The following is a 27,229-nucleotide window of genomic DNA, read 5'->3' on the forward strand; positions in this document are numbered from 1 at the left end:
GCTTAAAAGCAGAAAAATATGATCATTAGGAAACTAGTTTCCTGGCTAAATAGTACAGATTTGACAATTAGTGCATATGTTTTTAAACTGAAAACATTTTATGTCTAAAAACAACTGAAAGTTGGGGAGATCTTTTACCTGCCCTTTACTTTCAGCACTATAATGAGCACAGGCATGAGACATTTTGAACTTTAAATATGATGGTACTTTGTTTACATAATTTCATCATCTCTTGTCATTCTCTGAATTTCTATACAAGCCTTGAAGTCATAGCATGACATTTATTTTTAAGACAGTTACCTGATCCTGTTGGTTTGCAGAGGTAAGACTTGTTGACTGTCTCATACTATAACTGATTTGCTGTTACTGTGTCCTGTCTCTGTGAAGGAAAATTTAGTTGTGATTAAAGTTGGAAAATAGTTGTGTTTTTAAAAACAAAGTCCTTTACCTCCATATTTCAGGTACTTATGATATTTTTTCTAAATATGCACATTAGAATGCAAAAACTTTAAGCCATTATGAATTTTTATATGTTTTATGTATACCAAAGGGTCACAGATGGTAGAAAGATTTGCTACCATGAGGTAGTGTAGCATTTTATGATTATAAAATTAATCTGTCTCTAAATCTGTTTAAAGAGTTTTTGCCATCTAATGAGCAATATAAATTATTAATATTTTCATGTTCTTGGGGACATTCACAGCCATAATTTTACCAACACAGCTGTTTGACCCGGTGACATCATGTTTTGCATATTTTTGCATTTTAATGAGTTAGTCATTTAAAAGGTTACAAAGAAACCATAACTCATAAGTAATTAAATTATTTAGCAGAAGAAGTATGAGATCTTCTGACATAGGTCACTGTGGGAAGGGAAATTCATAGCTGTACTCAGTTGCACCTGTTAAGAGATAGATGTGTATAGAAGTGTTTTCCTTAGATTATGAAATTATTTTACTTGTTAAAGTGCCTGCATGTATACAGTGCAACTGTACCTGCACATATACACACATACCCAAGCAGTACATTTGCACTGTCGTGGAGTAAGTTAAAATATTACTCTTAACACAAACATAGCTTACCGGTTAGAGTTAGTCATCCTTGAAAGTCTAGTCAGAATGTTTTACGAAAATTTTACCATAATACTTTCTTCTTTTTTCCCTTTGTATATTCCTCTTTTTCTTGAAGAATAAAATAAGACATCTTAGGGATTTGCACTTAATTCTGATTTAGGATTTTCTACTGAATGGAAATATCTCAAAATAAAAGGTGGTTCATAAATATAGCGCTGTACTAGCAGAGTGCTTGGTAGATAGTAGCTGCTTATTTAATATTTGTTGTATAAAGTCAATGTTTAATGAATTATTGACTCATTGAATAAATGGGATCTTGTTCATTATGTCCACATCCTTGTAAGTGGACTTGAGAACTACAAGCAAAGCATTAATATATCCTTGAAACAAAAAGAATATTTAAAATATGGTATTTTAATTTGGGGGGGAAAAGAAAGGTGACATATGTTAAGATAAAGTGATTTGTATACCATGGTTCTTAAGCAGGTTTTAAGAGTAACTTAAAAACGTAAGCATATATTGTATGATATCTAATTGGGTGAAAGAGATAATATTTTGAGATTGACACAATTTTATGATGAATTTAATAAGAAGTTAGGAGAATATTGGACTTTCATTCACTACTCTTAAACATAAAGGTGTTAACTAGCATGCAGAACAGTAAAGTTCATGAGATAAATTTGTCTGTCCATCCAAGTCCACTTGGGACCATGCAATAAAGGAGGTGTGTCTATATCCATTTAAGGATTTCGATTTATCATTGACTTGGCAACAGTTGTAGCTTGTAATTCTTTTCAGATTACGGGTGGCGGGGGAGGGTGTATATTTATTTCTTTTTATAAAAATGAGAAGCAAAGAATATAAAAAATTTCATAATGCTGTATTAAAGTATGTTTCTGTCCTGCATAATGAATGGTAAATGTTTTTAGAATGCTGTTGTATTTTTACAGAATGCTTTAATATGATATTGAATATGAATATGAAAAGAAAGTTGTGACATTTAAGCAACATAATATTTTAAAACCTAGTAAAAGTTAGAAGAAGAGCAGGTGAAAATATGGGTAAAGTGCAAAATGAATATTTTAAAATAAATAGTACTTGGATAACCTGAGATGTCAGAACCGGAGACAAGGGTGTGTGTTTGTCAATATATCCTTCATGTTTTACAGACTCCTAAGGGAACAAGGGAAGATACAATTTCACCTTTTCTGTGCCAAAACATTTTAATTATATCTTCTTCCAACTACAGCGGTTCAGTAACCAAGGAGCTGACATTGATGCATGTGTTGATAAAGCTGCAAACATTCAAAATGAGATTAACAAAGATTTTGAGCAAAGGGTGACAGCTAATTTTGCACAGTTTTCTGCATCTAATTCAGGCCAGCGTAATAATAGAATATTTTATAACTGTTTTGTTATTCAAAAGGACATTTATGATGTGTTTATGTTTGTAGATATCATTATATCATACTCAAAAATTACCTATCCTGTAGCTTAAAACTATTTGCATCTCTGTTATAACCCTGAAACATTATTAAAGGGAAAAAAAAACCCTCATAAGTTTTTGTGGGGTTTTTTTTTGTAATCATACTTTATTCTTAGAACTCTTTGCCTTTACCTTATTTATCTTAAGCACACTAACTAGGGAAGGTCTAAAGATAGCAAACATATTTTCTAATATTGCTTAGTATGCACTAATCAGATGGCCAAGAAAGTTATATTCAACTTATTTAATTAATAAAATTGTTGTTTCTTTATGTTCTTGAGCTCCTTTGAGCACATTTCAGTTTATTTCTTTTCTCCTCTATTCTCTACTTGAAGGCAGCTGACAGTCTTCTTTCACTTTTCTTTTTGTTTGTGAAATTCTCTCTCTCTTTTTTTATCCACTCACTTCTCCATCTGCTTTCACTTTTGTTTGCTTGGGCCGTCTCTCATCCCAACTTGATAATGAGGAATGCAGTGTGACCCTGACCTCTATCAGCCCATGCATGACCTTCTGACTCTACCATATAACCTTTGACCTTCTCTTTGACAGCTTGATTAATTACCCTGTGTTATGATTTATGAGTAAGTGCTATGTAAAAATAATAGACAACAGGTGGTCCTCTGAAAACTTTTTGTAGGATGTTTTCTTTTACTTACTAACTTGATGCGTTATTTGAAGTTGCAAACTTACTAGGTTGGTCTATGTTGATTCACATTATGGTATTTTTATATTATGGAGTAGACGTTAGAATTTAGGTAGCTACAGGTTGAAGCATGTCTGTGACAAACAATTTACAAGATATTAGTAGGGTGCTGTTATCTAAATGCACATTGGGAAGAAGCACAAAACAGAGTCAAGTGACATTTCAGGCATTTCAGTCCCAGGTCACGTCTTGAGAAAATTGCTGAAATAATGGAGGGGGCATTTTTCAAGCAGAGCTGCAGCTCCAACAGCTATGTTTACTTTAACGCTCCACTAGTGACTTCTGATAGGTTGTCATGACCTCTTTTCACTGTTGCATGTAGGATGTTGCAACAGTGATATGTACATACCCTTCTTGTGAAAAAGATGAGAATAAACACAGCATACATCTTTCAGGAAAGATGAATGGACAGTGGTTTGTCCATTTTAACCATGGATAAATGTAGTTTATAAACACTTTGGATTTCATTTCCCTTGAGGAAGAACACCTATCTTCTTTCAACCCAAGCAAATAGAATGCTGAACTTGAAAAATATGAGTGATAAATTTGTGTAAAATGATCTCTTACAGTGCCTTGCCTGAAGACCAAAATGGATAGTTCCATAGGTCAAAGGATTCTACTCTGGCCCCTGACCCCATTGGTCACATGTGGCTTGTAGTGTTGGAAGGTTAATACGCAGGCTCAGTACTTTCAGCTGATTTTTTTTTAATTTAGTCAACCACAAAAGAGTTGAAAAGATATAGAATTTGCTCCTGTTTTTAATTTTCTTTATAATAGGTAATTATTAGGTAAATTAACTTGGCTAAATCTTCAGTTTTAACAAGGTCTCTTCTGGGGTCAAAAGTACATTCTGTTTTTGGTCAGGCATTTAAAATATATATCTTGTGTAGAATATTCTTGATAAGTACATTTCTATTCTGGTTTAATTTCTTTAGCAAGAGTTCCTCTCTGTGTTTGGCACCACCTTTCCGTTTTAGACCTCTCTGACCTAAGCCATCATTTGTTGATTGAATGATAAATGAACTATTACTTATTAGTAAGTGCATCTCTAGACTTCAAAGTAAAGAAGGCCTGGAGGCCTGTATATATTGTTTCAATCACAGCAAGTACTTGTGCTGAATAAAATGCTATATCTACCTATAAAATTTTGAGGATTTCTGATTAAGATCCTATGGTTATACCATATGAACACTGATCTGAAAATGAAGCTACAGTTATAGCTATAAAAAAAGAATAGAAAAATGCAGTGAGATAAATTAAAGAGATAAAGCTTACTTTTACCAGTATCTGTCCTCTTTATTACTTTCTTGATCAAATAACAATTTACAACTTCATGTATGCTTTGTCTCTTGAAACGTTGGATATTGGAATTGATTTGGGTAAATCAGTGTGAGAGATGCTGAAAGTTTTATTTATTTAGTTGTACAGTGTTAGATAATCAGTTTAATCATTCTGTCTTGTTAAAGATAACATAAATCTCTATGTACATTTGAAATGACCTAACTTTTCATCTTGTGAGCAACTTAGGATGCTTAAGGAATAATTAAATATAAAAGGAATACTTAAATATAAAATGTTTAAGGTTGTAAGCATTAGAATACTTAGAGTGCTCCTTGTTAGAATGGCAATGCAAAGTTCTTTTATGATATTGCATTGATGCCAGATATTTTACAGTACTTTTGAAAAACTTTATGAGTGCATTTGTTAAAGGTCAAAATAGGATCTTTTTCCCTCTTATTTCTGTGTATACTAATTGAGTTACTGGGAATAGAAAGAATTTATTTTTAAAATGGTATTCTGATTTTTAAAAAGATATAAATTAATATTATTTACCTTAAGTGGGTAAATTTACTGGTGTTTTCTGCTTTGACTATTTGCTTTGACTCTTTGACTTGCATATCTTAAGTTGACATGGCAAAAATCTTTGTAGCTTTATTATGTAAAGGGATTTGTTTGACAGTGTTCATATGTGACAGAGAAAAGAAAAAGATGAAATTTTACTGCATATCTGTGATTAGAGCACATAAATGGATAGTTATCTTAATTTTGTTACTTAGCTTTTTCCTACTCATTATAATATGGTTATAAATGGTCTTTGTGAATATTGCATTAATTAATTTATCAGAAAAATTTTAATTGAAAAATGTAAGATTTTATGGAATGGTAATTAAATTTTCAACAAAGACATTTATTAAAATTTGGTTTCATTTCTGTGGAAAATGTTCCCGAATATTTGTTCCCTTAATTAAATTGGCAGTATGAAATATCTAAATGGTAAAATATTTTCTAAGTAATCCAGGTGTTCAAAGAGAAACATTCATTGTTAAAATCAAAATAATAAAAAATTCTTTAATTGATTTATATAGTGGTGATTTTAAAATAGAATCATTTTTCATCTCTGGGTGCCTCAGTGAAAATTGACATTGTGTCTTTTTAAAATTGGACAAATGAGTCATGTAATTTTCAGTTACATAATCAATAACTTACACAAATACTACTTTGATGATTTATGTGTGTCTGTTTTTATACTTATTTAGATGGGACACATCAAATTTCAGAATCCATTTAAAATACAATAGACACAATAATGTTCCAATTCATGATTTCCAAAAATTGAAGTATAAAGTTCTATTCAGATAAACCTGATAATTAAGAAAATCTTTCCAGTGATTAACTTATAAAATAGGGTGAGAATTGTAATTCCTGTAACTCAGAATTTTGTCTGAAGTGTTTTGTCTTTATTGGGAATTCATTCATTTTGCAGAGGATACTAATGTTCTACCAATTTAAGTCCCACTTTGTTATGTCTAAATTTTTTAAATTATCATTAAAATATAGTATATCACTGTTTTCATCTCTGACTCATGTGTAAGTGAGCGAGAGAGAGTGTGTGTGTATTTAAAGTTCACTTCACTCAGAGAAGGCAGGGAAGAAACATGACAGGAGACCACTTACTCTCGGTACAGAAACTAGTAAGGAGGCAATTTTCTTTTTGGCCTATGGTGACCTTTTTTGACTATGTTCCCTACACCAGAGACAGTGTACTGAATGCCTCTATTTCACCCTGTTTAGCAGAGTGCAACAGTGTTCTTTAACTTACTTTTGGTGGGAGGAGAAGTTATAGCTGAAATTTGAGAAGGGCGTGAAAAGTTGTAAGAGGCACAAGGAAGAGGGGTAGGAACTTCCTTCAAATGTGATTTTAATAACTAGTCAAGTGTGTCCAACTGTAGAAAATCACCAAGTGACAATCTGTCTACCTGACAGTGATCACAATGAATTACAAGACTTTTGAATAGCTATACAGATTAGAATAAAGCAGGACCAAATAAAATATCTTTTGTTGGTAAAACTTTGTTTTACCAGCTAAGAAACTTAAAAAAAAAAAAAAAAAGCCTTCTCTGTGCTTTCATGTAGAACGTTTAAATTTAAAGTCTTGTAAAGTATTTTATAAGGCTTTCATGAAAGAGGTATGTATCTAAAAGTTCTATTCAAACATATATTGAAGAATATGTGGGATATTGTTAATCAATTTGGTAAACATTATATAGTTTTTATATATGTAAGACAACTATATCTTAATTAACAGTCCTGTCACTAAAATCAGAACTTAAGTGATCTTCAAAGTCTCTAAACCATGGTTTTAGACAATAATATTATCTCTTGAGGAAGGGGGGTAGAGTTGAAAGGATCCCAGTGAAGTTTGTACGTGGTTTGTGAAATCAGCTGTTAAAAAAACCAAGTACATGCAGCAATGTAGCATATTTAAAAATAAGATAGTTGAGTCTATGCTATTATTACTGCTATCAGTTTTTTAAAATCATCTTATATATTAATTTGGCAAAAATAATGAAATTTCAAACAAAGTAGAAGATTCTACAGTTTTGGAAATGTATTTACTTTTTTTTTTTTAAGTAAGGATGATTTGTTAAAGCTTTATGTTTTGTAGCTCTGATGTTTTTATCACAATATAACACATGTTTTAGGTATGACCTTACAGGATTGTGCAAGGCAAAATTAGGACACCCACAGAACAGAATTGAATAGACAAGATACATAATTCTTTCAAAAATGTGTGTTGAGCAGGTTTGTCATTGGTAATTGTTTACCCTTCTCTATTTTCTCAATAGAATATTCCATGAGTTATAACAATATAAATACCGAAGTTTTCTTAATGATAACCATAGAAGTGTTGCCTTGCTAGCATTAAACCAGACAGGAAAATGTGCTTTAAAAATGTTTAGAAAGGCTTAATAGTTCAATGAGCTGTATTTTAAATTTTGAAACTTGTTTACTTATATTAGTTCTTTATGAAAAGAGATTTTTATGGTAGTTAAAAAATGAAAGCAATTTCAGGGTTAAAGTGTTGCTGCCATACATCACACTAAGATTAATTTATTTTGTTTTATGATTTGTGTGGCTTTCTGAAAGAAGAGAGGGGAAAAAATCCAAGGTGCACAGGTAGACACTATATGTTTATGATAATATACATATTATAATATACATATATAAATATTAGATTACATTTATTCCTTTTTACCATTAAAACAAAAAATGCTTACTGAATCACAAATTGTAAAGGAAAGAAAAATCCAACAAAATGCAATTAAAATTTTGAACTTCAATTTCAAAGAGGTTATTTTCTCAAAGTATATATTATAAATATTAATGTGGTTTGAAAGTGTACTTTTAATTCACAGTTTATTTTAATTATTTTTGGGGTTCTAGAAGATTTGAAGTACCTTTTAAAATTTTTAAACTTTTTAATCTTTATGTTAAAAAATGTATATTTTCTCCTTAGAATAATGTATGGTTATTTATATAAAAAACCCAGGCAAACAATTTTATACACCTTTCTTTTGGAAAAATTAAAACTATAATCTTTTATGAAGAAATGTTTTAATGAATATACAAATATATTAAATAACTTACGGAATTTTAAAAAAGTTTTTATGAATTGAAATGGTTTCTAGGATTAAATTAAGCTGTCTTTTCTTTCTAAACAGGAAGGATATGGAGTAATAGTTTTGAATCCCAATGAAAACTATATTGAAGTAGAAAAGCCGAAGATACATGTACAGCCATCTTCTGATAGTTCAGATGAACCAGCAGAAAAACGGGAAAGAAAAGATAAAGTCTCTAAAGAAACAAAAAAGCGACGTGATTTCTATGAGAAGTATCGTAACCCTCAAAGAGAAAAAGAAATGATGCAGTTGTATATCAGAGTAAGTAATAAGTAAGATCATTACTTTTCTTCATTATTTTCCTTACGTTTTATTTCATATAAATTATTTTATTTATTTTTTGAAAGAAGCTGTTAATTCCTTAATTTCTAACCTTTTATTTTCCATGCGTGCTACTTGAATGAAATGTATTCTGCTTTTTAAATCAAAATTACAAACACATTATTTTTATATCAGTGTGATAGTTTATATAAGTCTCAAAAGCAGTTAATAATGCACTGCACGAAACATCAGTCTTCATCTCGAGTGGTGATAGTTTTAATGTGTTGTTTTTCTACAAGCAGCCACCCATCCACTGTGTCTCAGCTTAACTTCTGTAGGCAGATAGTGGTGGGAAGAGTAATTAATATCTTAATAAATATTTAAGCTAGAATATTTGGGGATAGTATAATAAGGGAACTCTGTCATTTGCTTTTTTCTTGCCCTGTGAACCTTTGCACTTTGTAATGCTAGCAGCATGAAATCGTTACAGCAGTACTGCCCAAGGAGTTCTAATTCTGCAGGGGGCACAAACAATTTTATTTGCACTTTGACACATTCTGCTTGATATACACTGTGTATTATATATAAGAAACAGCTCATGCAGTTTTCAAAGCCCTTTTTGTGGATTCTAGGAATATAATTTAATAGTAAAGCATGTAAAAAATGCTACAGGGTATGTAAAATAGTAAATTGATATGTTCTTCCAAAGTGAACAAGTCAGAACATTTAAACATAGATAATTAACATTTTATAAATTATACAATAAGATAGTAGTAAAGTTTGAGATTATTCAGCTTGAGCTATTTTTACATTTACTTTAAAAGCTCATTAATAAACTATTTCATACCACCTTTCACGGGAAATACATGGCTTTCAAAGTTACTTTCTTGAATAGACTTCTAGTTCAAGGCATAATCACTATACTTTTGAGAATGGTACTCAAAGTATTTAAGCCATTTGATTATATGTCAGTCTGTTGAGTAAGTTATGACATGTAATTAGTAGCGAAAGCCACATATCAATTCTCAATACCCCAAAACATGTGTTCTTGACCAAGAATACCCAAAGCACATCAAACAACGAGCCAAGCGAAAGTTTCGCAGATTATAATTAAATTTCTGAAAAGCATCTTGTTAATTAATATATTATTGGGGTGGGGGAACAGTTAGACTTGCAATCAGTAAGGAGCTTGCTTGTCCTAATGGAGTTATGTTACTGCCTTTCTTCCTGTGACTGCATCAGGGTCATATCTCCTTCTCTAACAGTTGTCCTCAGCTTTTTGTTATATGATCCAGTCTATCAACCACTATCTGAAGGCAGACTTTTATTAAGACTGTCTCTGATATCCAAATCCCAAATGCAAATTATGTAAGGTTTTTGAAATATAGAAATCATTATGAGTATTCACTTGCTTATGTGAAATGCACACAAAGTGATTTTGGGTATTGTTTTTTATTTCTTCTTAAACAGTTTCTTTTATTTGCCTATGATATGTACAGATTAAGCATCTATGTCTGACATCTGTCTAGTAGGTTTTATCTCTTCTTTTCTATTTTGTCTTTATCTTGTCGCCATTGCTTTGATTTTTTCTTTGTTCTCTTGTATAGGTGCATTTTCTTTATTCTGTTTTTCACATCTGTTTATTTTATCCCAGCATCGATTTTTTTTCTTGCACCAAGGGGAAATATCTTTTTATGTTGCTTCATTGTTAAGATTTGCTCTCTTTCCCTTTGTCGTTTTCTTTAATTCTTTTATCTTTTTTGCACTTCTGCCATTTTTACTTCTTATTATCTCTTTTGCCTCTTTCTTTCTTTTTCCATTTCACTTAACAGTCTAGGTTTCCATTAAAAGGGCTAAAAGACAGAAATAGACTCATGTAAGTAACATAGCTTTATACCGGATCGTCTTAGTTACGAAAAATGTTTTTTTTTTCTTAATAAATACCTTTCTCTTAATATCTCCTAGAATTGTGTAAAGTAACAGAGTTAAGCTGATAACGTCAAACATACTTCTATATAGTAAGGCATGATCCTATAGTAGGAATGAGAAGAATGCTTCATTTTGTATACAGGGCTTTAATTCTTAGGTAATTTTGATCCACTTGAGAAGTAAGTTCTTCTAGTAAGTACTCTTCTTCTGCCTACATAGCTCCAAATAACAAGGGTTTGTAATTTTCATACACAAAGCATGGCATGTGATGAGGATAAATTAACTTTTATTTATATATAAACATTTACATTTGAAATTTTATCATTTATTCTTTGAAACAACTCTATGAGGTAGGTGGATCAAATACTTTTATCCTTCTTTTATAGTTAAGGAAACTGATGCACAGATGGTCCATTTTTGTCTAGGATCACATAATTAATAAAATGGTAGAACTAAGTTTTGAAACCAGGACTTCTAATTAATGTACATTCTTGCTCCCTTTCTTTTTTACCAAAGTGTTCTAACTGGTTGAAAACAAAATATGTATCTGAAATATGAAAACTAAACCAATTATAATGAAATCATGATATGATATAGTAATACATGTGATTATTATGTAGATTTTTAACCAGTTATCACTTAATAGACACTATTAAATATCTATAAACAATTTATATGTAATATATCTATAATATAGAAATAAATAATAAATATATTGTATTATATTAAAATATGTTTTCTCTTTTAATAGGATCACTAATATTTATTTAATTTTGCAGATGAGGAAACTGTAGATCAAAACTTAGTTTCATGAGAGCAGGCACTTAATCTGTTTTGCTGACTGCCGCATCCCCAGAGCCTAGAGCAGAGCCTTCATAACGAATATTTGTGGAGTAGGAACTTCACAATAAATTTTTAGTTAATAATGTGTTGGAGCCAGGATTAACATCCCAAACCACTACTGCTTTTTAAAATATGCCCTGCATCATTAAACTATGCTACATGGTTGCTCCCCGATCTAGTGACTTAGAATAAATTCTAAAAATTAATGGTAAAAAGTATGTCAAGATATATTTGATACCTTGATTGATCGTATACATTTTCATCTGAATATATAAAAGTTGGATATTCTGTTTTCCTTTTTAGCTACATCATCTTGGTGCTAAAATTATGGATATTTTATTCTGACCTACTGCTATTTCTGTTTTACACACTTGCCGATAAGAATACAGGCAGACTGCTGTGCTGCTCTACCCTATATACACTTTGTGCTTTCTGGGATCTGTAACTTTGCTTCCTTTTACTTCTCCTTAATCCAGATTCTATCCATTTTATAGTTCCAAGCTGATATCACACATTCTCCACTCACCATAATCAGTGTCCTCTCCTTAATATGATTCTTGGAAGTTATTATGTTTAGTTAACTTATATGGAATTTGTCATGTGCTATCTTAAAACATTGTCTTCGTCTCATAATATTATTAATATTACCAATTTATCTTTCATGCCTTCCCACTAGATCTTCACAGAACCCTCTAGATCAGGGGTGGGCAAATTTTTTGACTCGAGGGCCACAATGGGTTCTTAAACTGGACCGGAGGGCCGGAACAAAAGCATGGATGGAGTGTTTGTGTGAACTAATATAAAGTCAAAGTAAAGGAGCGGAGGGGAGAGCAAGAGAACCCTCCGCTCTTTCGGCTCCGTGGGCTGGATAGAACAGCCGAACGGGCTGGATCCGGCCCACGGGCGGTAGTTTGCCCACGGCTGCTCTAGGTCTTTGAGCATGCTTTATAGATTTTGGAAATGTATGTCAATCCTTATAAGTAGATATGAGCCAGTTTTCACACTAGTACAGAGTAAGTGAGGAACTGTGAGGAACTGATACTACACCCATACTTAGAATCCAATCCCTGGAAGGAGACCAGAACAAAAAGACTAGGCCTAGAGCAGTAGTTCTCAACCTTTCTAATGCCACAACCCTTTAATACAGTTCCTCATGTTGTGGTGACCCCCAACCATAAAATTATTTTCGTTGCTACTTCATAACTGTAATTTGCTACTGTTATGAATCGTAATGTAAATATCTGTGTTTTCCTATGGTCTTAGGCGACCCTTCTAGCGGTTCTCAACCTGTGGGTCACGACACACAAGTTGAGAACCACTGCTATAGAGCCTAAGACCATCGGAAAACACAGATATTTACATTACGATTCATTAACAGTAGCAAAATTACAGTTATGAAGTAGCAACGAAAATAATTTTATGGTTGGGGGTCACCACAACATGAGGAACTGTATTAAAGGGTCGCGGCATTAGAAAGGTTGAGAACCACTGCTCTAGAGATACCTAGATAATGTGACCTGCAGCATAGGAATGAGGATTATTCTGGTATCAAACGGGACCATAGAGAGACAAGTACTCCAACTAAGAAAGAAGACCAATTAGAAGAATTTTATAGTTTGTATTCCATATAGGTGGATATACGCAAAAGTGATTTGAGGCCGATCTATGAAATACTGGGTTAAAACTGTTGTATTGTCTCTTCCCTGAGAGACTTAGTTGTAGGCTATGGTGATGGGAAGTAAAGAAGCAGGATGATTAGACCAGAGCATTTTTTTTTAAATGCTAGAAGTGGAGGAGAAAGAGGAAATTATATGGCCACACAAGGAAAAATTCAGATGTGGAGGAGACATTTACAGAATAGGAATCTTGGCAGAGCCTGGCATTACACATTGAAGATACTCAAATATTTATGGATTGATTGCTTGTTGACATCCATCACAAAAATCTTATTCCTTAACATGCAAGATATGTGGTGTCTAGTTTTCTGATGGATTTTTTCAGCATTCATGTGAATTTTTGCAATTGTTCAGAAACAGCTAACTCCAATAAACCGAAGCTTTCTTTAAAAAAAAAAAAATATGTTTTTGATGTTCTGACTTGGGTTATGTCCAAAATATTGGTGAAGGCTGATAAATATCCTGTCTTCTCCTCTATGCCTCTTCTCTTCTGTGCTAATGCCACTGGAGTAATTTCTATCTAATGTTTTTGCAACAAAATTCAATTTATTTATATTACAATCAATGATTGTTTAACCTCTGGGACCATTTTTATTTTCCTAGTATATACTAGTATTTGAATTTTCTTTTTTTCTGGAATCCAGTAAATAGCCAAAATCTCCTTTCAAATTTTAACAAATATCTAGTATGTACAGGAAGAAGTAATGTTGAATCCAGGTCTAAAATCTTAAGATTAGCAAAGTATAAGTTTATTTTACTTACAAAATGAGTATAAATAGATATGAATCACTATTGGATTATATAGCACATTTCTAATAAATTAGGAGCAAAGCTTGAGAGATCAAAGTACCTACTTTTTCATGTGGCAACTTTCCTTAAATATGAAATAATGTACTTTCTGGCATATATTATGGCTTAATAAGGGGATTGATTTGGTCTAGGCAATAAACATCATGTCAGACACTCCTGGCATGAAAACCTGCTTACTATGTTTTGTAATAAGACAGAATTTTTTGTTCTTGAAAACATCTGCCAACTGAATTCAAGGGTGAAGACAGAAAATGTCATCAATTCGGTGGTAATCCTATAAATTTAGTTTCTTTTTGAGCAATACATATCAAGATACACAAAATTTCCAGTGTTAACCACCACTGGTTATAGTACTTTGTAAAAACGATGAAACAAAAATATTTTATTTTTGTATAATGTGTTAATTAATTCATAATGAATTTTAATATTTCAACAGATAAAATTTTAACAAGCATCTTGCCAACAGATCATTTTTTAAAGCATCTGTTTTTTAATGTGTTGGGTTGAGAACTGAGTCAAATGGCTAAATATGTACATATATTCTTTTTAAAAACATATTTCCACCCCCATAATTATAGATACACTATTTTCCCCCTCAGACCACAAGGGGTTGCTGCTGTTCATATTGGATTTTGCTTTCCTCAGAAACTGAATACCCCAATTACGCTACATCTTTTCTCTCTTCCATTTTTTTCCCCTTAGTCCAAAATCTCTTAAAATATCATTAGGAAGAAAAACCAAACCAAAACAAAAAAGTCTTAACTAGTAACTTAACAATCAATATAAGAATTTATTATTTTAAATACTAGAGGCCCGGTGCATGAAATCGTGCACGGGTAGGGTCCCTTGGCCTGGCCAGCAATCAGGGCTGGCCAGAGCCTTCCTTCCCCTGGCTGCCCCCTAGTGGTCAGCGCACGTCATAGTGAATGGTCAAACTCCCACTGGGTTGAACTCTCAGTTGGTTGAACTCCCGAGGGGACAATTTGCATATTAGCCTTTTATTATATAGGATATTTCACATTCCAAGGCCTTTATATTTTTCCAAAAGAACTTAAAACCTATAATCATTTAAGGCAGATTGTGATAATAACTATTTTTATTTCTGTTTTCAGTGTCTGAATAACTTTCAGAGTCATACCCATTGTTGAGAGATAGTGTAGAGGTGAGATTAAAAGTGTAGAGTCTGCCCTGGTACAATGGTTAGAGCATCAGCTTGTACACCAAAGGGTCACAGGTTCGATTTTCAGCCAAGGGCATGTACCCAGGGGCTGAATGAAAGAATATAAAGGGATTGGGAGTAGGCAAAGGGGAGATATGAGGATCCAAAGTGACTTAGCTTTGGACAATGGGTGCATGGTGCAGTGTGCAAGTGATGTTTTGTTGAGTTGTACACTTGAAACCTATATGGTTTTGTGAACCAATGTCACTCCAATAAAGTGATTAAAAAAAGGAAATCAATAAAATAATTAGATCTTTAGATTTAGGACAAAACAACAAACCAAATCTCTGCATTTATGTGTTTTAATTGGCCATTGGCCAGTTTTGATGTGTGGATTCTGCCATAAATATGATGCAGTGGAAAGAATAAGAACTTTAGAATCAAAGAGATGCATGCTGTAATCTTAATTTTGTCACTTATAAGCTATGATTTTGTGCAAGTCACCACTCTTCTCTGAGTTTTAGTGTCTTCATCTGTAAAATAGGAATAATCATAACTATTAGGCTGTTGTAAGGAATAAATTAGATAAATTAACAAATGAAAACAACCAGTGGAATATCTATATATCCCCTTTCCTTTTTCTTTCCTCCATACAACCATTTCCTTAGGAACTATGGGGAGAATTACGGCTGAGTGATGTCTATCCCAAATGGTTTATAATCGATGCTTCTCAAACTGTTAGGTCTCAGGATGCCTTTACATGCTTAAACTTTTTTTCTATTTTTTTTTTTTACTTTAAATAATTTTTTATTATGTAATTACAGTTGACATATATTATATTAGTTTCAGGTATACAACACAGTGATTAGACATTAAACAATTTTACTAAGTGATCATCCCAGTAAATCTCGCACCTATATGACATCATACATAGTGGCTGTTCTGTAACTATTGATATGTACTTCTTCCCCCCCCCCCCTTCACCGTTTGCACCCATCCCTCCAACACCCCTCCCATCTGGCAGTTGTCAAATGTTCTCTGATCTATAAGTCTATTTTTGTTCTGCTTGTTCATTTATTTTGCTGTTTAGATTCAATTGTTGATAGGTATTTATTGCCTTTTTATTATTCAATTGTTTTAATCTTTATTTTTCCCTTCTTTGTAAAGAAGACCCTTTAACATTTCATGTAATACTGGTTTGGTGGTGATGAACTTCTTTAGCTTTTTTTTCTTTCTGTGAAGTTCTTTATATGTCCTTTGATTCTAAACGATAGCTTTGCTGGGTAGAGTAATTTTGATTATAGGTCCTTGCTTTTCATCACTTTGAATATTTCTTGCCAAATCCTTCTGGTCTGTAAAGTTTCTTTTGAGAAATCATCTGACAGTCTTATGCGAGCTCCTTTTGTCTTTAACCTTTGGCACTTTAATTATGATGTGTCTTGATGAGGGCCTCTCTCGGTTCATATTGTTTAGGACTCTCTGTGTTTCCTGGACTTGTATGTCTATTTCCTTCACCAAGTTGAGGAAGTTTTCTGTCATTATTTTTTTCACGTAGGTTTTCAATTCCTTGCTCACTCTCTCTTCTTCTTCTGGCACCCCCATGATGCAAATGTTGATATGTTTGAAGTTGCCATATTATTAAGAAGAGGAAATCAGGTTTTATGCAATGTTGCTATTGTAAGTTTTTGGCAGTGAGGCATATTTTTTTCCAATTAAAAGGAATGTATACAATTCAATCAGTCCATATTTGTTTGCTGGTTTATATAAAGAGTATATTTAGGAATAATATTACTTATAGGAGAAGGATTCTATCAGAATAAGGTGCCAAAAGATAATAACTGAAACTTGGTAGGTATTTTTTAGAGACATAACAAGTTCAACTGGTTTATTTCTAGACGTAGAGGAAACTGAGATTAAGAGAAATTATGTAATTTGTTCAGGATTGCACTGTGATTAGTGACAAAGCTGGTACTAGTATTGAGGTTGTTCTATTTACCATTCTGGTTATTGAAATTATCATATTAGAAATAGGATTTTTTCCTCTATTCATATTCAGAAGTGGTTTCTCTGGCCTTTGTAGCTGATTGGGTTGATGTGGGTTGAGGGATGTGTGTGTGTGTGTGTGTGTGTGTGTGTATGTATTATTAAGCAAGGAAAGGGATAAGTGGGCATTAAGTAATTTAGATTTAAACCTAAAAGTTACTTGAAACAGTATTTCTAAGATAATCTATTTTAAGATCTAAGAGGAACAATATAAATTTGAAAATCTTGATGCATTATATGTGAATTATGATGTTAACTATACCTAATTCACTCCTAATGTTCTTTGTTTTGATATCACACGGAGAGTGAAGAAAATTCCCTCAGAATTTTTGTGCAGCCTGCATATACAATAATGCCACCAGAGAAAGGGTATTATTTGTGCATATATAGCTCAGTCAATTAAAGATTACTTATCTTTTTTCATTGATTTTAAAGCCTTTTATCACATTTTTACATCTCTGAATTGGGGATGCATATTAAAACTTAATGGCACATTGTGGATTATTTGGTGACTTCTTTTTCTTGATGGTACATAAAACATTGGAATCTTTCAGAATTGACCGTATTATAGATGGATGGAATATAGTATCAAATAGGCCTGCCTCATTACACATCTCTAAAGGGACATAGTTCTTATCTGGCATCCCCTAGAATTATGCTGTGTGTATACTATCTATATGGCCTTGTGGAGTAACCCTAGTAGAGATGATATGGAGGTTAATTTTTTTCTTAAATTTTATCCCATATTTGACCCCATAAATCGTACAAAGATCACTGCCTGTTGCTTGGCAGGTAGTGACACCTCAATAACCACATTGAGAGCAGGTTTGAATTTCTTCCAGTATCAGATGTGATATTGTTGAGAAGAGGTAGATCTCTAGATAGTAATTCTAGGAAGTAATGACTAAATAAGTGTATTAAATTGAGATGTTAGCCCCTAAGTGCCCTCGTTTGCATAATGCCTTACTTTAAAAATATTTTGGCACTTTTAAGATACCTAAAATAACTATTAGTATGATAAAAGTACAATATCAGTTATAGGTATATATTGTCACTGTACCTTCATTGATTTTGTGCCAGGACCCAAGTGATAGGTATTAAAGATAAAAGGTGAGAGGAGATTTAAGTTTCTACTTAAAGCACATGAAATTAGCCAGGATATCAAACGTATCTTGAAACTGGAAAAAAAGTATATCCTGTTGAGTGGCACCGCCTTGAATGGATCTCTTTGCATTGCAGTTCAGTTGAGCCCTATTTACAAAATGTCATACTTGCCCAGCCTTTTGTGCGATATGGGCATACAAAAGCCAGAATTCTTGTTCTCTGTGGGGCTCACTCATAATCCCATAGGGAGGCTAAAATGTTCATAAGCAATTCTTATATTAGGCTGATTGTGGTAAATATTTTGAAGCAGTTCATGTGTACATTGTAGTACTAAAAAGGGAAAAAATGTTTTTTAGTGAGGACTCTAGGGGTCCTCTCACAACTATTAATATAGCATTAATAGTAAAGTTCAAATACTTAAATGATTAATTATAGACCACATTGAATTTTAAAGTTTGAGAACTACCTTATTAAATACAACTTATTGTTGCAATGAGAATCTCAATATTTTTAATTTTTATTAAATTTATTGGGATAACATTGGTTAACATATAAATTTCAGATGTACAACTGTATAATATGACTTCTGAATACTCTATTTTGTGTTTCCCAGTTTCCTTCTACTGTATTTGAACCCCTGTACCCTCTTTATCCTCCCACCCACCCCCACCCCAATTCTCCTCTGGTAACCACCATTCTGTTGTCTCTATCTGTGAGTCTGTTATTTTATTTGTATATTTCTTTTGTTTGTTAATTTATAGATTTTTGTTTTATATCTCACATATGGGTGGAATTGTACAGTTCTCATCTTTTCCCATCTGACTTATTTCACTTAGCGTTATATTCTTGGGATCTATCCATATTGCCACAAATGGCAATATTTCATCTTTTTATGGCTGAGTAATATTCCATTGTATATATGTACCACATCCTCTTTATCCAGTCATCTACTAAAGGACACTTTGGTTGTTTCTATGTCTTGGCTATCTTCTATAATAATAAAAAGGTAATACGCTAATTAAACAGGACATCTTCTGGACATCATTCCTGACGAAGCTGGTGCCAGAGAGAAGCCAGCCCAGATCATAGGTGCCTGCGAGTGGCCTGAGAGAAGCCAGTCTGGGTCCCTGGTGCCTGCAGGCAGCCGGAAGGAAGCAGTCCAGGTCACAGGTCCTGAGGCCGGCAGATGGGGGAAGGAAGAATTTTCATGCATCGGGCCTCTAGTTGTGAATAATGTTACAGTGAACACAGGGATACATATATCTCTACAAATAAGTGTATTCATTTTTTTTAAATTGATACCTAGAAGAGGGATTGCTGGGTCATATAGTAGCTCTATTCTTAAATTCTTGGGGTACCTCCATACTGTTTTCCAGAGTGGCTGCACCAATTTACTTTTCCACCTGCAGTGTCAGAGGGTTTCCTTTTCTCCACATCCTCTCCAACACTTGTTATTTCTTGTCTTATTGATGCTAACCATTCTAACAGGTGTGAGTTGGTATCTCATTTGGATTTTGATTTGCATTTCCTTTATAATTAGTGATGTTGAGCATCTTTTCAAATATCTGTTAGCATTCTACATATCTTTCTTGGAGAAGTGTCTATTCGGATCCTCTGCCCCTTTTTTAATTCAATTGTTTGTTTATTTTTGTTGTTGAGTTGCCTGGATTCTTTATATATTTTCAATATTAACCCCTAATTAAGGTATCATTTGCAAATATCTTTTCCCATTCAGTTGTTGCTTATTTTGTTGGTGATTTTTTTTTTTTTGCTATGCAAAAACATTTTAGTTTGATGCAGTCCCTTTCATTTTTTTTTTCTTTAACTTCATTTGCTTTGGCATCAAATTCCCGAAAACCACTTTGAGATCAAGGTCCATAAATTTTGTAGCTACATTTTCTTCTATGTAGTTTATCATTTCAGTCCTTAATATTCAAATCCTTAATCCATCTTGTGTTAATTTATGTCTGTGGTATCATATAGCACTCTAGATTCATTTTTTTGCATGTGGCTTTACAGTTTTCCCAACACCATTGAATGCTTTGGGCTCCTTTGTCAAAAATTACTGGCCCATATATGTGTGGGTTTATTTCTTGACTCTCAATTCTGTCCCCATTTTTGTGTCTGTTTTTCTGCCAATACTATACTATTTTGCTTATTGTAGATTTGTAGTATAATTTGAAGTCAAGGAGTGTGATACTTCCTACTCTGAGAACCTCACTTTATATGATAACTAGCGGCCCGGTGCACAAAAATTTGTGCACTCGGGGTGGGGTCCCTCAGTCCGGCCTGCGCCCTCTCGCAGTCTGGGACCCCTTGGGGGATTCCGACTGACCGTTTATGGCTGAGTGGTGCTCCCCCTGTGGAAGGGCACTGACCACCAGGGAGCAGCTCTTGCGTTGAGCGTCTGCCCCCTGGTGGTCAGTGCGCATCATGGCAACTGGTCGTTCTGCTGTTTGGGTCAATTTGCATACTACCCTTTTATTATATAGGATTCTTAGTATGAGTTATTTTATATGATGTTATATGACAATTTTTGTTAAATATTATAAACCACTTCAAAATTTCACCATTTTAAAGCAATTAATTTGGTAGGTGTTTTGATATATTTGGGGAATTGTAATATTTCAATTTTCAGTAATATGGTGGTGTTTATTCCTGATGATTGAATGGTTTTGACCTTAATTTTAGCACAAATGAAGCTTATTAAACATATAACTGCCAAACCATTTAATGTTCCTTAACTATTCCTTCTTTTGTTTTACCGGCCCCACCATATGTTAATTTTATATCTGTGCTAAAACAAATGTGCACACTAACACACACCCATACAGCCTTATTTTTTACCATCTTTTATATTGCATTTAGTGTAATTTTTAGCACTTTCCCAAATGAAGGGTATTATTGAGGTTATATGTATATTTACTCCACAAAGTGGATATCTAATTATCTAAAAGAAAGGCTTAGCTTTAGTTTATTTCTTCATTCTCAGGGCTTAAATGAAAGTCTGTTTAGCCAGGTTGTCTGTGATAGGATTATAATTTGCTTTACACTGGAGTCTCTGGTTTATGAAGTAAGTCAAGCTGCTTAAGACTTTCAGTGAAACTTATTGTTGACACTGTTGTGACCTGAAAATACTGTTACTGTTTTAATCATCAGACTGAACATTGCCACTGAAACCTGATATGACTTTTATACCTGTTAACAAAAGAATGTATCGATAGTTGCTTTTGTAAATATGTTCTGGCATAAATACCATTTAATATAAATCACTATTAGAGAAGTGATAACTTACAACATTTAATTTTAATATTAAGAATATTGGCAAAGATATTATTATTTAACCTGTCTTTATTTATATGTTCTAATACAGCAGTCACCAACCAGTGGTCCACAGACCACTGGTGGTCTGTGAGGTCCGAAAGGTTGGAGACCTCTATTCTAATATACATTAGTTCCAAGTTCTCTATCTATATATGTAAAAGCTTAAGCAACTGAACGACCGGTCGACCGGTCACTATGGTGCTCACTGACTACCAGGGGGCAGACGCTCAACGCAGGAGCTATCTCCTGGTAGTCAGTGCCCCCTGGTGGTCAGCGGGAGTGCCACTCAGCTGACCGACCTGTCCCAGCGGCCCCCAAACCAGCAGCAACCACTCACTCCCTTAGTAGTCCTGCAGGTCCAATCTCCAGAGAATAGACTGGTGCCACCAGCATGATTGCAACAGCACCACCAGCCTCTTGGAAGTCAGTCTTGGGCACCGTGGCCTCTTCCCCTTCTTAGACGCTCCGCAAGGAAGAAATGATATAAAAGCAGCTGCCAGGTGGCTCCTGACATCTGGCGTGAATGTTAGCTGGATGGATCCGGATCCCAGGCTGGCAAGGCATTCCACTGCCCGCCCAGAGGGCTGATTGTGTTCCGGTCCCCCTACCCCCCCTTAGGATGGGCGCCAGTTGCAGGGCTCATGGCTGGCAAGCACTGCTACAAAGGCGCGAGCCTCTCCCGATCAGGACTGACTGGGCGCAAGCCTGCAGCAGGCACAACAGGGCCAGTATGAGTGGGAGCAGCAGGCAGGAGCAGCAGGTGGCATTCGACTGCCGCTTTCGGTCCAATCCCTGCAGGCCATGCCAAGGGACCCCACCCATGCACGAATTCGTGCACCGGCCTTTAGTTACATATAAATGGATTATATGTGATCAAAAGAGTATGTTCTTCTAAATAAAAGAAATTTTATAACTGTATTATAAACCCAGTGATTTGGGTAATATCTTTAGTTTTGTTTTGTGTTATCTTATGTACATTAGTAGATTAAATACACTTAAATGTGCTTGATTTATTTGGGAATATGGGAATAGACTCAGAAGAGGGTGACATCAACTATGTGACTAAATACAGCATCAGCACTAAACAATGGCCTCTGAGCAGATTGGTATAACTTATATTTCACTAGAGGCCCGATGCATGAAATTTGTGCAAGAGTAGGCCTTCCTTCCCCCGGCTGCCAGCACCGGCTTCCCTCCGACACCCAGAACCCAGGCTTCCCTCCTGCCACCAGCAGGCACCCAGGTCCTGGGCTTCCCTTGCAGCCCTGGCTTCATCCAGAAGGTTGTCCAGAAGGATGTCTGGTCTAATTATCATATTACGTTTTATTATTATAGATTGCCAAAAACAGCCTACATCAAACTTGACCAACTGTACTTGGTAAGTTTATGATTCCATTGTTAGTTGGCTAACAGAGTGATATTTTTAGAGAAGTTAAAAAAAAATATCTCAACCAATAAGTTATTAAACATTTCATCAAGTATTTATTAAACAGCACTATGCTAGGCACTTGGGATACGAGGATCAGAAATACATGATCTTTTCCATAAGGACGCAATAGGGGAGAGATGTACTAGATTGACAATAGTACTTAGGTTGGGGGCATGGTCATGGGGTGGGAGTGGAAGATCCATGGAAAGGTTTCTGGAGGATGTGATACCTGAAATATATCTTAAGTTAATTTATCAGAACTAAAAGAGGACAGTGGAAGTTCAGGAAAGCAAGTATAGGGAAAAGAAAAGGCACAGAAATAAAATTACCGATTTATAAAAACTAATACCTAAAGAATATGTTGATTTTCAAAACCAGTACAGCAATTTTTGCTTAGTTGTTTGTTATATATCTGAACCACAACTGGAGTTCAGTTGTTTATTGTGTTCATTTTAATGTAACTATTACAAATCTTTCTCTAATTGGGTTTACAATATGTGAAGAAAATGAAAGTGAATATTTAACATAGTGTGTGTTATATCATATTCCTCAACCCAATATCAGATGTACCTGGCCCTGTACTCAGTTTTCACCTATATTTTTATCCAGTCTTTTAATCTTTTTATTAACATACTAGAGGCCTGGTGCATGAAAATCCGTGCACTTGGCGGGGGGAGTCCCACAGCCCGGCCTTTGCCCCCTTGCAGTCTGGGACCCCTCGGGGAATGTCCACCCGCTCCCCGGGGGAGCAGGCCTAAGCTGCAGCAGGACATCCTTAGCACTGCCAAGGAGGTGGGAGAGGCTCCCGCCACCACCGCTGCACTCGCAGCCGTCAGCCCAGCTTGTGGCTGAGCAGAGCTTTCCCTGTGGGACTGTACTGACCACCAGGGGACAGCTCTTGCATGGGCATCTGCCCCCTGGTGGTCAGTGCACATCATAGCAACTGGTTGTTCCCGGTCGTAGCACCATTAGGGTCAATTTGCATATTAGCCTTTTATTATAGAGGATAACTATTTCAAATGTTTATTATGAAATATACAACAAATAAGTGAAGTTTAAAAATAATAAGATGAGCCCTAACCGGTTTGGCTCGATGGATAGAGCGTCAGCCTGCGGACTCAAGACTCCCAGGTTTGATTCCGGTCAAGGGCATGTACCTTGGCTACGAGCACATACCCAGTGGGGAGTGTGCAGGAGGCAGCTGATGGATGTTTCTCTCTTATCGATGTTTCTAGCTCTCTATCCCTCTCCCTTCCTCTCTGTAAAAAATCAATAAAATATATTTTTTAAAAAATAAGATGAATACTAGAATACCTACACAACTTAATAAATAGAAAATAAAATCTTAACAGTATCTTAGAAAACTTCCTCCAGGCACATCCTGGAGAATTAGTGTTCCTTTGCTTTTCATTGTAATTTACTAAATATGTATATTTTTATAAATGTATTTATTGTTTGGTTTTGTCTTTTGCTTTTACCATATTTACTGGCTTTGTGGGATTTATTTTTTTGGCACAACACCCATTTATATGCTTAGCAATAATTCCTTTATTCTTCTGCATGATATTTATTTACTTATCCACTTTACTATTGATGGACATTGGTGCTGTGTTTTCAGGTTCTTGTTATTACAATCTAAGCTTCTAATGAACATCTTCATGTACCTCCTGGTGCTCATCTATAAGAATCCTCTATATTCTGTACTAAAGTATAGAATTACTGGGTTAAAACTTCACTGGTTAATAGCAAATTATTTCTGAAATTAGTTGTATGAATTATTCTGTTCAGTCATATATGTCCATGCCCTTTGCTTCACATCATTCACAAATCTTTGTATTATCTGACTTAAAGATTTTTGTCTATCTGGAGACTATAATATGGCATCTCATTGTGGGTTTTTTGTTTGTTTGTTTGTTTTTTGTTTTATTGACTTCAGAGAAGAAGGGAGAGGGAGAGAGAGATAGAAAGAAACAGCAATGATGAGAGAGAATCATTCATTGGTTGCCTCCTGCACGCCTCCTACTGGGGATCGAGCCCGCAACCCGGGCATGTGCTCTCGACTAGAATTGAACCTGGGATCCTTCAGTCTATAGGTTGACGCTCTGTCCTCTGAGCAAAACCGGCTAGGGCTCATTGTGGTTTTAGTTTGTATTTTTAATTTCTCATGTGCTTATGTATCTCTTCATTTTTAGTTTGCCATCTATGTTTCCTCATCTGTGAATAGCTTGTTTGTGCCTATTTTGTTATTGTTTTTATTCTTACTGACTTGTAGATGTTATTTGCATATTACAGATCACTCCTCCACTCTGGTTTTTCTTTCCACTCTTTAGAAATCTTTTGAGAATATTCTTAATTTTACTATAATAAAAGGTATCAATTTTATTTTGTAGGTTTACTCATTAATACCTTGTTTGAAAAGTTCTTACCTATTCTGAAGTCACAAATATGTCCTCCTATATTTTCTTTTATGTCCTTTAGAATTTTTACTTTCACAGTTAAGTTTATGTTCTATCTAGAATTGATTTTTATGTTTGAAATGAAGTGTGAATCCAGTTTCATTTTCTCCATATTAATAATTATACTGAACCTGTTTATTCAAAAGACCATCCTTTCTTCAATGGTATTTAAGTGTTTTATTCACTAGAAATTTGTTTTTATGTTTATTATGTAGCTATATCCCCTTTAAATTTTTTCCAAACAGTTAATCAGTTGTCCTAATACCATTAAAAATAAAATTATTTTTGCACTGATTTGAAGTGCTATCTTTAACCTAGGTTGAACTCTTACATTCTTGCTTTTGTTTCTGAGTTTTGTTCTGTACTTTCCAAGATCTGTCTACACTTGCCAATGTCATTCCAACTTAATCTTTGAAATTTTATTGTACATTTGTATCTCCAGTGCCTCAATGTAGTAATAGCCTTGTTTTAATTTCCTATTCTCTGCTTCCCTACACTGCAATTTCAGGTTAGAAATTTAGCCCTATTATAATACCATCACGACAATCTATCTCTCTCCTTTCTCTCCCTTCCTCCCATCTTTATCATTATTAACATAGACATTATGTTACAGGATTATAGTTTTTTACAGTATGGTGCTTCTTTTCCTAGAACAATTATTTTGTATTTGCGAGCAGGCTAATAATTATATTTATAACAAATATTTGGCTTTTTAATATATCTATGTAACTATCAGCTCTCACTACCAATCTTTTTATTCTATCATTTCCCAATGCATATGCGCTTAATTTTATTTCTTAGGCAGTTGAAATAGTGGACTTTAGAAGTAGTTTGGGTGTCAGTTTAAAAATAGTGTTAGGATGACCAATGATCAGGACATGCTACTTGATTAGATTAGGTTTAAAGAAAAGGAAGGAATATAAGAGGTCTCCCAGGACCTATCTACTCCATTGGGTTGTAATGAGAATTTAAGAAGTAAGGTATTTGAAGTCACTTTAAAGATTTATTTTTAAAATGTGATGTAAGATGTGTTCATGTTCATACCTTTGTGAGAACTGAAATTTTAACCAATGAAATTACACAGTGACCAGTGAGAAATAATGAACCTCTGGGGCTCCGTTTTTTCCTCTGTAAAATGGATAGGTATGGAAATAAGTGGGAGGTCATAATTTCTAAACTTTTATGATTCCATGAAATAATTAAATGATTCTTATTTAAATAACCTCTTCTACCATCCTTAAAATGAACTACTTTACTAAGATTTTTCCATTGGTCTCAATAAGGCAAAAGAATACCAGTTTCTATTTTATCAGTCAGTTGTATCCTGTCTACAATATTCTCTGAAATATAAAAATACATAATTGAGATCACCTGACGAAATGAGTGAACTCTACTCTGTTTAGTATGCATCTTTTGGTGCTACAGAATATACTCCTGGAAGAAAAATAATCCTCAAGGTTTTAGCATCCCTAATATTTAACCACAAACACAATTAATCTAAAATGTATTAATTTAATTTTAAAAATGGGTTGTAAACAGTGGAATTAAAATTATTTAAGTGGGAAATTTCTTATCACTGTGCAGTTGCCTTCACAACACTTAACTTGAGGGAACTTTTTGCCCAGTTAATTACTAAGGCTAGTGTATAGTTCTGGGGGAGGCGAGGGGGAGGGGGGTGGGGAAGGTCCATATTGACTCCAAATGACAAATGTACATAGTATTAATCTTGCCCATTCTACTATATAGCACATTTTCAAATAATCATAATTACACACTCCTAAAAGGGCAAAAATTTTGATTTTTAGATCGTAGTTCTCAGAAAAATCATAATAGAGGCAAAGCATATGTTCCTTTAATATAGATTAAGAATAGAAAAACTTAACTGCTCACAGTCAATTCCAGGGAGCAGAAGACTCAATGACATGATCTCAGTAGGAGGAACTAGCTTCCCTGGTCTTCAAGTGCCTACAGG

General features: G+C 34.2%; 1 protein-coding gene across 8 annotated transcripts in view; it reads left to right on the forward strand.

The window, feature by feature from the left end:
- ARB2A (ARB2 cotranscriptional regulator A) overlaps positions 1–27,229 on the forward strand; it is a 415,332-nt gene that overhangs the window by 183,045 nt on the left and 205,058 nt on the right. For all 8 annotated transcript variants that reach the window (XM_080678361.1, XM_080678355.1, XM_080678357.1 and 5 more), the window contains one exon: positions 8,266–8,484. In XM_080678361.1, the coding sequence (XP_080534487.1) occupies positions 8,266–8,484 (219 nt within the window). The remainder of the gene's footprint in view (positions 1–8,265; positions 8,485–27,229) is intronic.

The sequence above is a fragment of the Plecotus auritus genome, assembly GCF_963455305.1.
Source record: "Plecotus auritus genome assembly, chromosome: 7".
Taxonomy (NCBI): domain Eukaryota; kingdom Metazoa; phylum Chordata; class Mammalia; order Chiroptera; family Vespertilionidae; genus Plecotus; species Plecotus auritus.